The sequence below is a fragment of the Callospermophilus lateralis genome, chromosome 1 (assembly GCF_048772815.1).
Source record: "Callospermophilus lateralis isolate mCalLat2 chromosome 1, mCalLat2.hap1, whole genome shotgun sequence".
NCBI lineage: Eukaryota > Metazoa > Chordata > Mammalia > Rodentia > Sciuridae > Callospermophilus > Callospermophilus lateralis.
In genome coordinates, this window is record NC_135305.1 from 212,820,397 (window position 1) to 212,831,931 (window position 11,535).

Here is an 11,535-nt window from a genome sequence, read left to right on the forward strand (position 1 = left end):
CTTAACAATTTGAAATAGAGAAGTCGACAGCCATCCTGTTGACTTCACCTTGACAGGTTGTGAAATAATTGCAGCATAAAATTCTTTGGCATAATTGTCTTCACTTATTAATTCATTTTTCCATGTGGATACCCAGAGAGGAAGAAGATTCCTGAAATATCTATATCATGATTTTCTCCTGCAGAAATTTATTTATAGAAATTACTAAATCTGGATCTTTCTCACCAATATGAAAATGGGCTGAAATATGTTCCATTATAACTTTTTTTTATAATGAGCTCCTTTCAGTGCATATCTCTCCATAGTTAATACTGGATTTATCCATTCCCCTTCTTTGCAAAGGTACACAGACTTACATTTTACTATGTTTTAATCACTTCGTGCCTCCCATCCCTCTTCTAATTGAGATTCTGTTACCATAAGTTAATGGTCAAAAGTCATATTGTGTTGCTGATTTCTTGGTCACTTCTCCTTTTTAGTACCTTATAAATCCATTAATAAATTAATTAGCATAGCAAAGGACACCACCATCCCTGGGCTGCAGGCCAGGCTAGTTGGGCTCTCAGGGAACCTCAGGTGAAAGCTCCTGCCTTCATTCTCTTCAGTCCTCTCCTGCAGTGTCACTGGGTCCTCAGGCTCACCTGGGTGGCTTATCTGATGGGAGGGTCTTCATGCACAGGCTTCAGTTCTTCCCTGGATGTTGAAGGTGCAGAGTGAGGCTCTGACCCCAGACAGGAGAACAGAAATGGGTCCAGCTTTGGTCCTCAAGTCAGATTTCAAGATTCTGAAGAATCAAGTGTGCCCCAGGGTGTGCACTCGGGGAGAGCAGGAGCAATCACAGCCCACAGCTTTCTCTATCTGCTCATTAGGCACATGTCCTTCTTTTTACTCCAATCTCTAAGCACCTGATTTCCCTGCAGGACTCTGGTCTATAATCAGGAAAGGAAGAGTTTGCATAGATTCCCCTGAGATCAGAGTGGAGTGCTAGTAATCTGCCCCTTTTTACCACCAATTCATGACCTTCGCCATCCTGATGTCCCACCACCCATCACCACATCCATCCTTTTTTATCTACTTTTTTTCCCCATGTCTAAAACTAAGAAACCTGCCCTGGTTAGGTAGCTTGTGTCCTCAAAATAGTGACACATATTGGGGACACAATCTCTGGCATCTCCAGAAGCTTTCTCTGTCCTTCTTTAAAAGAAGAGTGAGCTGTTTTTTGAAATGTGAAACCATAAGATGGCACCTCCTGCACTCATCACACTTTGCTGACAATACCAGAAATTTCATGCTGGTACTAAGCATATATTTCTATAATGAGGGACCAAATGATGGTTCCTGATTTCGGATGTGTGTAGGAGTTTGAAGAGTTAAAGACCTAGAATGATAGAAACTAAATACCCTGCAATGTTATTGATAAGTTTGCCTGAATGGAGGATCTCAGGACTCTGGCAAGCACAGAGGAGTGTGGGGTTCCCATGTGTGTGCAGACGGGAGGCAGTAGGAGAGGTTCTTAAGTAGTAAAAGCCACAGTGTAAATCACATTTCCATCTGTACCATCTTCCCTAGTCTCTACACAGCAGACAGTGAGAACAATGAAACATCAGATGCCAACATTTCTTATTGTCCCAAATGTGTTTAGTTCAATATCCAACACTTTTACCCCAATAAAAAAGCAAACTTCACCACAGTCTTCTGTACATTTTATGTCTGAATTAACAGGAAGCCACAGCACATTATCAACAAGTCGGTGTTCTCTTTCATTTTCCTGCTCTTGTTTGAAGAAAATACACAGGATGATTTTAAGCACAGGATGCACCATGACAGGAGTGACAGCTGACAGTCACATGGGAGAAAGTGAACAGCAATCACTGGTTCAAGAGGAAAGGGAAATACATCAAACTGTGAACAGTTTATAAATGGCTTCCTCAGGTGTCCATCACTTTTTTAAATTTATAATTTTAATTGAACGTTTCATTGGAGAGAATTGTAGATTAATGGGCAGTAGTAAAAACTGACAGGGAGAGATCCAAGGCCCCTTTAATGAGCTTCCACCATGGTAACATGAGCAAAATATCACAGCCAGGTGTTTACACTTATAACAAGTAAATGAAATTACAGCAAAGAGAATCGTCCATGGCCATGTTTACTGTAGCATCATTCACAATAGCGACACTATGAAGTCACCTAAGTGCCCATCACTTGATGAGAGGAGGAAAGAAATGTGGCATATATACAACTTGAACATACTCAGCCACATGTAAGGATGAAATCCTGTTATTTGGGGCCATGTGGATGGACCTGGAGGATATTGTGCTAAGTGAAGAAGGCAGATACCGAAAGACAAGTACTTCATTGTGTCTCAAGAGGAGGTTTAAAAATAAACTAAAATGTCACCCTGAACAAAGGATAGAGGTTACTAGATGTTGGGAAGGGGTTGGAGAGGGTGGATAAGGGAGGCTGGATTTGATCAGTGCACACTGTGGACAAGTGTGGAAATGTCTTGCTGAACCTCACATTTACAATAATTTATGATCATCAAAAAAATACAGAATAGCTCCCATCAGTCAAGGGTCCCGAGATTTTCCCTGTTATAACCCATCTACTCCCCTCCCTTCTCAGAGCCTGGACCTTCAAACCATTAATCTATTGACCACTTATATATTGCTAGCATTTCAAAAGTGTTGTCTAGCACATAGAAATATGTGCCTGGTAAAATGGTGAAATAGTTACCTCTGGGGACCTGTTTGCCCATGACTATGTTAGGCACTGTGGACACCATGCTGAAAAAGAAACAGGATCGAAAAAGTTGAGAATAAGACCTAATGACCAGCTAACACCCTGGTATGTTAAAGGCTACCTTATGAAGATTAGAAATTCTGGAATTCTTACAGAAAATATATCATGAACACACAAATTGAAGATCTATTCTCTGTTGGGCATGGTGGTGCATGCTTGTAATCCCAGTGACTCAGGAGGCTGAGGCAGGAGGATTAAAGATGAAGGTCAGCCTCAGCAATTTAGTGAGGACCTAAGTACTTAGCAAGACACTATATCAAACAAAACCCAAAAATGTCCATGGATATGACTCAGTAGTTAAGCAAACTTCGGTCCAATCTATAGTACTACAAATATTTTTTTCTCATACTTGCTTCCACACACAGTCATGAAAATAGCCTCAGTTGATAAATATTATTTTCACATATGAATACAAATTAGTACTCTTTTTAGCAAAATATACAATTAAGTAACATGGCGTATGTCATTTGAGATAAAATTATTTCTAAAATTATATCCTATGGAACTAATGAGAATTTTCAAGTATTTCTCATCCAAAGATGGGAATGATTTTGGGAAAGTTCAGAAATGACAAATGAAAAGGATTGAATTTCATAGAGATCACAATGCGCAATATAAATAATGACTCAGTGGAATTGTATGAGGAACTCGAAATCAAAGAAATGGAAATGCAGGAATAAAGGAGAAGGAGCAAGTTCTGTTCCCAGGTTCTGATACAGAAAATCAGTTCTGAGCTCTGAGGCTCTGAGCCCTGTAATTACAGGCACTTATTCAGTTTCAGTAGAATTGACACTTTAATCTTTCTCACAGAGTCTTCTCAGAGCACTCTTGATGTCCTTGTTCCTCAGACTGTAGATGAAGGGGTTCAGCATGGGGGTGACCACAGTGTACATCACTGAAGCAGTTGCAATGGTGTGTGAGTTTTGAGTCACAGCAGAACTGAGGTACACACCTAGGCTTGTGCCATAAAATAAGGAGACCACAGAGAGGTGAGATGCACAGGTGGAGAAGGCTTTGTACTTGCCCTGAGCTGAAGAGATTGCACGGATGGAGGACACTATCTTGCAGTAAGAGTAAAGGATGCCAGTGAGAGGGCCACCTCCCAGGAAGACAGCTGTAATATACATCACCAGGTCATTAAGAAAGGTGTCAGAGCAGGCAAGGTGAACCACCTGGTTAAGTTCACAGAAAACATGTGGGATTTCCAAGTCTGTGTAGAAGGACAGCTGCAACACCATTAAGCTTTGCAAAATTGCATGTAAAAAACTCCCAACCCAGGACACCAGAACTAGCATTACACAGAGCCTGTGGTTCATGATGACCATGTAGTGCAGGGGTTGGCAGATGGCCACATACCGGTCATAGGCCATCACAGTCAACAGAAAAATGTCTAACTCAGCAAAGATAACAAAAAAGTGAATCTGGGTGATGCAGCCTGCATAGGAAATGGCCTTGCTCTGTGTCTGGATGTTCACCAGCATCTTGGGGATGGTGGTGGAGGTGAAGCAGATGTCCACAAAGGACAGGTTGGAGAGGAAGAAGTACATGGGCGTGTGCAGGTGGGAGTCTGAGATGACAGCCAGGATGATGAGCAGGTTCCCCAGCACAGTGACCAAGTACATGGAGAGGAAGAATCCGAAGATTAGGGGTTGCAGTTCTGGGTCTTCTGAAAGTCCCAGAAGAAGGAATTCTAAACGTAGAGTATCATTCCCTGGTTCCATATGCATGTGACTACCAGAAATGAGAAAAAGAGCATAGCTAATTTTCCCATAGATAGGTATTACATCATTGAGGTGAAACAGTACATATTTTACTGAAAAGAAACTAAATGTTATGAATGGGTATGTAGCTCAGTGGAGGAGTGCTTACCTAACATGATCAAGGCCCAGGATTCCATCTTTAGCCCCACAATAAACAAAAAGGAAAAAAAAACAATGGAATGGTAAGTAGTTAACTTCTATAGAATGTGCATGTGTCTGTCATGTCCCCCTAAAGAATGCTGTGCCATCTCTGTTGATGATTTCCTCTTTCACTCCCAGGGTTTCACTCGGAAGTCATGTATTTCAGAATTCTAAAGGGAAAATTAATAGTGCATTTGAGAAGTATAAAAAGAGCACCCCTGATATGCACTCTGGTGGTTCCTGTAACTTAGATACAGTGAATAGTGCATCAGTAAACATGGAAGGACAGATATCTCCTACTACACCCATTTCATTTCCTCTGACTATATTCCCAATATTGTGATTGCTGCATCATGCGGTAACTGCATTTTAATTTTTACAGAATCTACTTTCATAATGGTTTCATTAATTTACATTCCAAACAGCACTGGATAAGGAGTTTTTTTTCCTCTACATACTCACTGGCCCTTATTATCTTTGAATATTTTATAATAGACCTTCTAACTGGAATAACTTGTCTTTTTTCTGCATTGGCTCTCAGCACCAATCACCCTGACAAGGCTCTGGGTGTCGACACCACAGCTGAGATGACCTTTTCCCTACAGAATGTGGACAGGGCACCTGGAGAGTCCACTGGACACACTTTCCGTGAACAAATGAGCAGACCCACTTAAGAATGCTGCTCCTCTTCCCTGTGCTTAAAAAGGAGCATGAAAATCTGTGCAGTCAACAGAGGGAGGAAGAGAAATAGAGAAGGATGGGGAGTGAGAGGGAAGGAGAGAGAAGGCAGAGGGGTGGATGGAACATGAAGAGGTGAGGGCAGGGAGAGAGAGAGATCTGATGTGGACCCAGGGGAACAGGACCGTGCAAGCCCAGGTGTCTCTTCTCCAGGAGGGAAAGGCTTCCTTGGTCCTGGCAGTGTTCCAAACCCAGTGACCCTCGCTGGGTGCCCAGCACAAAATATAACAATAAAAGTATGATTTCTAAAAGACCAAAGTCGTGACTGTTTTTTTGACCCAGTTTTTAAATGTTTTATTAATGCTTTGCAGTGATACATAAGTTTGGGGCTATTTTTTGAAAGTATTTTTGTCTGCAAGTGGACACAATACTTGTATTCTATTTACTTATTTTTTTGTGTGGTGCTGAGGATCCAACCCACTGCCTCACACATGCTAGGCAAGCGCTCTGCCCCTGAGCCCCAGTGCCAGCCCTGTTGGGGTCATTTGGACACAATCTCACATGCAGGGAATGTGTTTTGCTCCCCTTCAGTCCCCAGTACTTTCCCACCTTCCCCTCCTCCCTCCCACTCTTCCTCTTCCTCATGTCAAGGTGTCTGACACTTCATACACATTTAAAAAATGACCAAAGGTCAAAAATCAACAATTGACAACAGGAAATATCCAAAGTACCTACAGCTAAGTGGGGGAACTTTTAATAAAAAACAGCAGATCTGTGTTCCTGTTGCTGTTCCTTTCACCTGACCTATTGAGTTTTCCCTAGATTCTCAGCAGATACAGCAGGGCTCTTTCTTCCTGTTTTAAAATTCTCGTAGCATCATTGTCCCTGTTCACTGAGTCTATAGGTGATAATTCAATATATGTGAGTGCTGCGCCATAATCAAATCAGGATAAGGAGTTTTCAATCTCTTTTCCTTTATCAATGAGCAGTTCGTTGATTCCATTTTGTGTGTGTGTGTGTGTATGTGTGACATCAATTCCTGGTTCATCTTGTTTTTTTAATTTTCTTTTTAAGTATTATTTTATTAGATACCTAATAACTGTATAGGTTTATTGAGTATATTGTAATGTTTTGATACATGAATATATTTTATAGTGATCAGATCAGGGTACTACGAATAAAATGTAAAATAAATTGCTAGAGTCTTAGAAATAAAAGATCGGGAAGTCAGATATAATGTTATGAATTATCTAAAGAAAAATAAATTCAAATTTACTTGTTGATGATGGACATGATCTTTAGTGAAATGATGAAGAGGAACACATTCCAACAGTTGGCCAAATGTGATGAGGCTTCTGGAAATACACCTGTGTCAAAGTGAGGAAAATCAAGAGGCACAGAGACATAAGAGAGATATGAAAATAATTTGGAAATATGTAGAAAAGTTGACTTATTAGTGCAGAGGAACTTTCACTGGTATTTTCAATAAAGTGGGGATTCACAAGAGAAGAAATTTCACATTGTTGAGTCAGATCCTTCAGAATGAAGAGCCCTGGTAGGAGCCCAATAACAAACCCTCATCTGTTGGAAGATATTAAATCTGTAGACTTTCAGACACTCTCTACAGATACATCTCCACATAGGTGCTGTGCTCATGGAAAAGGAAACAAGTACAACATCAAAATCAGTGAAAAACATTCTGTTTGAAAGAATAAAATGCCAAAATAAAAGAGAAAGAAAAAATGGGAAGGAATACCCTCCAACTGAAAGCAAAGAGTTTTAAGAATCTGAAATAGAGAAGTCTATATCACTCCAATGCACTTACTTGACAGGCTATGAAATAATTATATTATAAAACTCTTTACAATACCTATATTTAACCTATTAAATAAATTTATTTTTATGTGGATAATACCAAGAGAAGAAGAAGATTCTGTGATATATCTATATTAAGAATTTCTGATGCAGAATTTTTTTTTTACAAAAAAAATCCTAAAACTGGATCTTTCTCACAAATATTAAAAATGTGCTGAAATATGCTCCATTGTAATTTTTTAAAAGGATCTCCCACCAGTGTACATCCCTCTGCTGTTCATCCTGGATTGATCCATTCCCCTTCCTTGCAAAGATACTCAGGCTTACATTTACTTGGATTTTAACCTTCACACCACTCTTTCATCTTCTAAATGAGATTCTGTAACCATAAGTTCATGGTCAACAATGACCCAGTGTTGCTTATTTCTGGACACTTTTAGTATCTTATAAATCCATTAATAAATTAATTAAGCTAGCAAAGAACACCACCATGTCTGGGCTGCAGGCCAGGCTAGTTTGACTCTCAGGGAACCTCAGGGAAAAGCTCTGGCTTCCATTCTCTTCAGTCCTCTCTGTAGTGTTTGCTGTGTTCTCCTACTCACCTTGGTGGCATCTCTGGTGGGAAGGTCGTCATGAACATGCACCAGTTCTTCCCTGGATGTTGAAGGTGCAGAGCGAAGCTCTGACCCCTGACAAGAGAACAGAAATGGGTCCAGCTTTGGTCCTCAAGTCAGACTTGAAGACCTTGAAGAATAAAGTAAGTCCCAAGGGCGTGCACTCAGAGCAGGAGCAATCACAGCCTACAGTTTCTCTATCTTCTCACTAAGCACATGTCCTTCTTTATTCTGCAACCTCTAAGCACCTGAATTCCCTGCAGGACTCTGGTCTATAATCAGGAAAGGAAGAGTTTGCATAGATTCCCCTGAGAGCAGAGTAAAGTCAGGTGCATATTCCCACCATCTACAGGCCCCATCTTACCAAAGTGCAGACCTCCTACCACCATATCCCTCCTGTGAGTTATAGTTTTCTTCCACGTGTGAAACTAAGAAACCTGCCCTGGTAGTTATCTTGTGTCCTCAAAACCCTTACTCATAATGGGGCCACAGTCTCTGGTGTCTCCAGAAATTTTTTCTATCCCTCTTTAACAGAGGAGTGAGCTCTTTTTTGTATAAAATGTGAATCCATAAGACAACACCTCACGCTTTGCCAACAATGCCCGCAATGTCATGCATCTGATAAACTCACATATTTCTAAAGAGGGATCAAATGATGGCTCTTACTTTAGGATGTGAGTATAATTTTGAAGAGATAAGAATCTCTTCAGGCTCCAAGACTTGAGTTCCCATCTCATTTCATGCTCATTCACAGTTGGCTCTTTTCATATTTCTTCTTTCATATTTCAAAATGAAACGTGATTTTGTATGTACTTGCAGATTTGTGTGGGTGGATGACTCAACTCTTAAGAAAATTACAAATCCACATGCACACATATTGTATTCACATCTGGTAGCATGACCACTTTCTGTGGACCCACAGAGTATTTCCACAAACTTCATTTATTCCTCACAACATTTTTCTAACATCATGCTTGTTTCCCCAGATTAATTTCAGAATAAAGGACACTGGGGGGTGTTAACTTTCTTGATATTAAATTAATGGTGTCATTTTGATGCCACATATTTTAGGAAATTATATGATGTTTCCATGCTTTTATACACTGGGAAATGACCAGATCAAGGTGAGCATATTTACCTCCTCAAGTTTTATCATTTCTTTGTGGTGAACACACTCCAGACTGGTAGAAAAAAAGGAAAGTGACATAGGGGAAGGACAAGGAAGGGAAAGGAGAGGTACTGGGGTTAAGTTGGAGCCAATTGTATTCCATGATTTATTATTACGGCAAAATGAATGCCAAATTTATGTATAATTATAAAGCACTAATTGCAAAGGATATTGGATTCCACCATTTTTGAAATATGCAAGACCTTATCATGACCATACTTTGCGAAAGAACAGCAGAACCAATTCCACATACTTGACCACAACTTAGTACCCTGGGGCCAACCTTCTTCTGTCCCTCCTGCTCCCTTACCCTTTCCAGCCTCTGGGAACCAGTATTCTGCTCTGAGCTCCTGTGAGAGCAACTTCTGTGCCTTCTACATATGAGTGAGGTCCTGCCGTACTTGTCTCTCTGGGCCTGGCTTGTTGCCCGGCACACAGTGACCTCCAGTTCTCTCCATAGGATCAAGGATGCCAATTTTATAATAATTATATTTAAAAACAGTTAACCATTAATGAACACTTCTTCAATTGAGCACATGAGGGGAACTGGTCATAGTAACATTTTATATCTTTTTATGAATAACAGGAAAGAGGAGGTCAAAGTCTCCAGAGCAGTGGTCGTTAGGAGAAGATGAAAGCAATATTATCTTCATTTTATCATTATTTAATGCACACAAGTATTAAAGTATTACACTTTACCCATTCCTACATGCAAGTATTACATATAAATTACACGTTTCTGAAATTGTTTAAGAAAATAGAAATGTTGACTGTCCTGTCATGATCATTACACACTGTATACATGAATTGAATTAATATGCCATCCTCTATTTGTACAATAAAGAAAATAATTATTGAATAAATTATTTTAAATTATGCATGTCAGAAATGATAAGATAATAGAATAATTAGACATTATTACCTTATGTGCATACATGATTATATGACCTATATTACTACTCTACATCATTTAAACCCGATGAATGTGAAGTCATACTCCATTTATGTATAATGTGTCAACATGCAGTCTAATGTCTTGTATAATGAAATGGAACAATTTTTTTGATATAAATTTAAAGAATTGATAAGAAATTTTTTAAAATTAGGGAAAAATTTTTTATGCTGTGGATATTTGTCTCATTATTGTAATGATTTACTACCTGTATTTAACCTATAACAAACCTCAAATATGAACAATACAATTTACTCTAAAATAAATTTAAATTTAAATTTAAATGAAATCCCAAATGTCAAAATAGACATATACAAATTATTTCAAAACAAGTACAATTTTTGAAATGCACGAAAAAAATGGTCAATGTGCCTGAGTCAGTGACCTAAAAGAATAGATACAAATGGCTTAGGAACATGAAAATGTGCTCAATTTTATGAGTACACAAAGAAAATCCCATTAAAACCATCAAGGGTACTTTGAATACCTTACCTTGGTGTTTGCGGTAGTCCTAAATCTGCAACACCCAGAGACAGAGTGATTCTTTGTTGGGGAGAACCCCAGAAACAGGAGTCTGTATGAGAAGCTCTTGTTTCCTCTGACTTAATTTATACTTTCGTAAAGCTTCTCTAGAGCCATCTTAACATGAGGTCAGGGACCATGGCCTGCCCTCTGTGACCTCAAGCTCATTGCCTGGTTACCATAAGGTCCTGCTACCTCGTGAAGGAGTGACCAGGAATTTCCAGAGACCATGTGTATCAGATGTTCCAACAAAGTGGCAAATGCTTAGTGGAGTTTTAATATCTTAATTTAATATTTATGGACTAGTGATTGTACATATCCATAGGGTAAATGTGATATTTTTAGCCCATGCACACAACGCGTGCTGAAGCAAATAGCTTAAGGGTACTTTCCCTCCCTATATCATTACCTTATGATTCGAGGTCTGCGCTCCTCACTTCAGAACTTCAATGAACTCATGAAAAGTTCTGTGCACTGCAGCCCCCACCCACCCCCACTCACTGTGGAACACCAGGACTGGGTCTTCCTATTCACCTGTGTTCCTGTACCTGTTATCCAGGCTCCCCTCCTCCTCCTGCCTCCCCCCAGCCTCCAGGGCCACTATTCTGTAAGTAGAATGATGCTTCTTTGGCCTCCACATAGGAGCACACATAGTGTTTGCTTCTGTCTGGTTTCTTTCATGGGAAACAATGGCCTATCCCCTTCATTCTGTTGTAAATGACAGGATTTCCTTCTTCTTGAATGCTGAAGAGACCTCAGTTATAAATATATCACATTTGACTACTGTGAAGACTGCCCCAGGAATTTTGGGAAGTGCAGTTATGTCTTTGGATGATAATTTAAATCCCTCTATTTTGTTATAATCAAGATCTACCTCCATGGATCTGGATTTTTATTTTTTCTACCTCAAAGCCTCTTAGTTAATTTGCCCATGTGTAGTTTTGAGGTTCAGACTATCTTTTCTTTCTCTTCAATCATCTCCTAATTTTCATTCTATTCAACTAAAATTCACAGAGGAAAAAATCCTTACCAGGAATTGTACTAGACATCACATTTGCAGGCACAGATGAGATAGGGTTCAGAATT

At 39.6% G+C, this 11,535-nt stretch overlaps 1 protein-coding gene across 1 annotated transcript; it reads right to left on the minus strand.

The window, feature by feature from the left end:
- Nucleotides 1-3,593: 3,593 nt before the first annotated feature.
- On the minus strand, nt 3,594-4,520 carry LOC143400136 (olfactory receptor 7A10-like). Its single transcript, XM_076857448.2, has one exon. It carries the CDS (start codon nt 4,518-4,520, stop codon nt 3,594-3,596), a length of 927 nt encoding a protein of 308 aa, XP_076713563.2.
- Between the last annotated feature and the right edge of the window lie 7,015 nt (nt 4,521-11,535).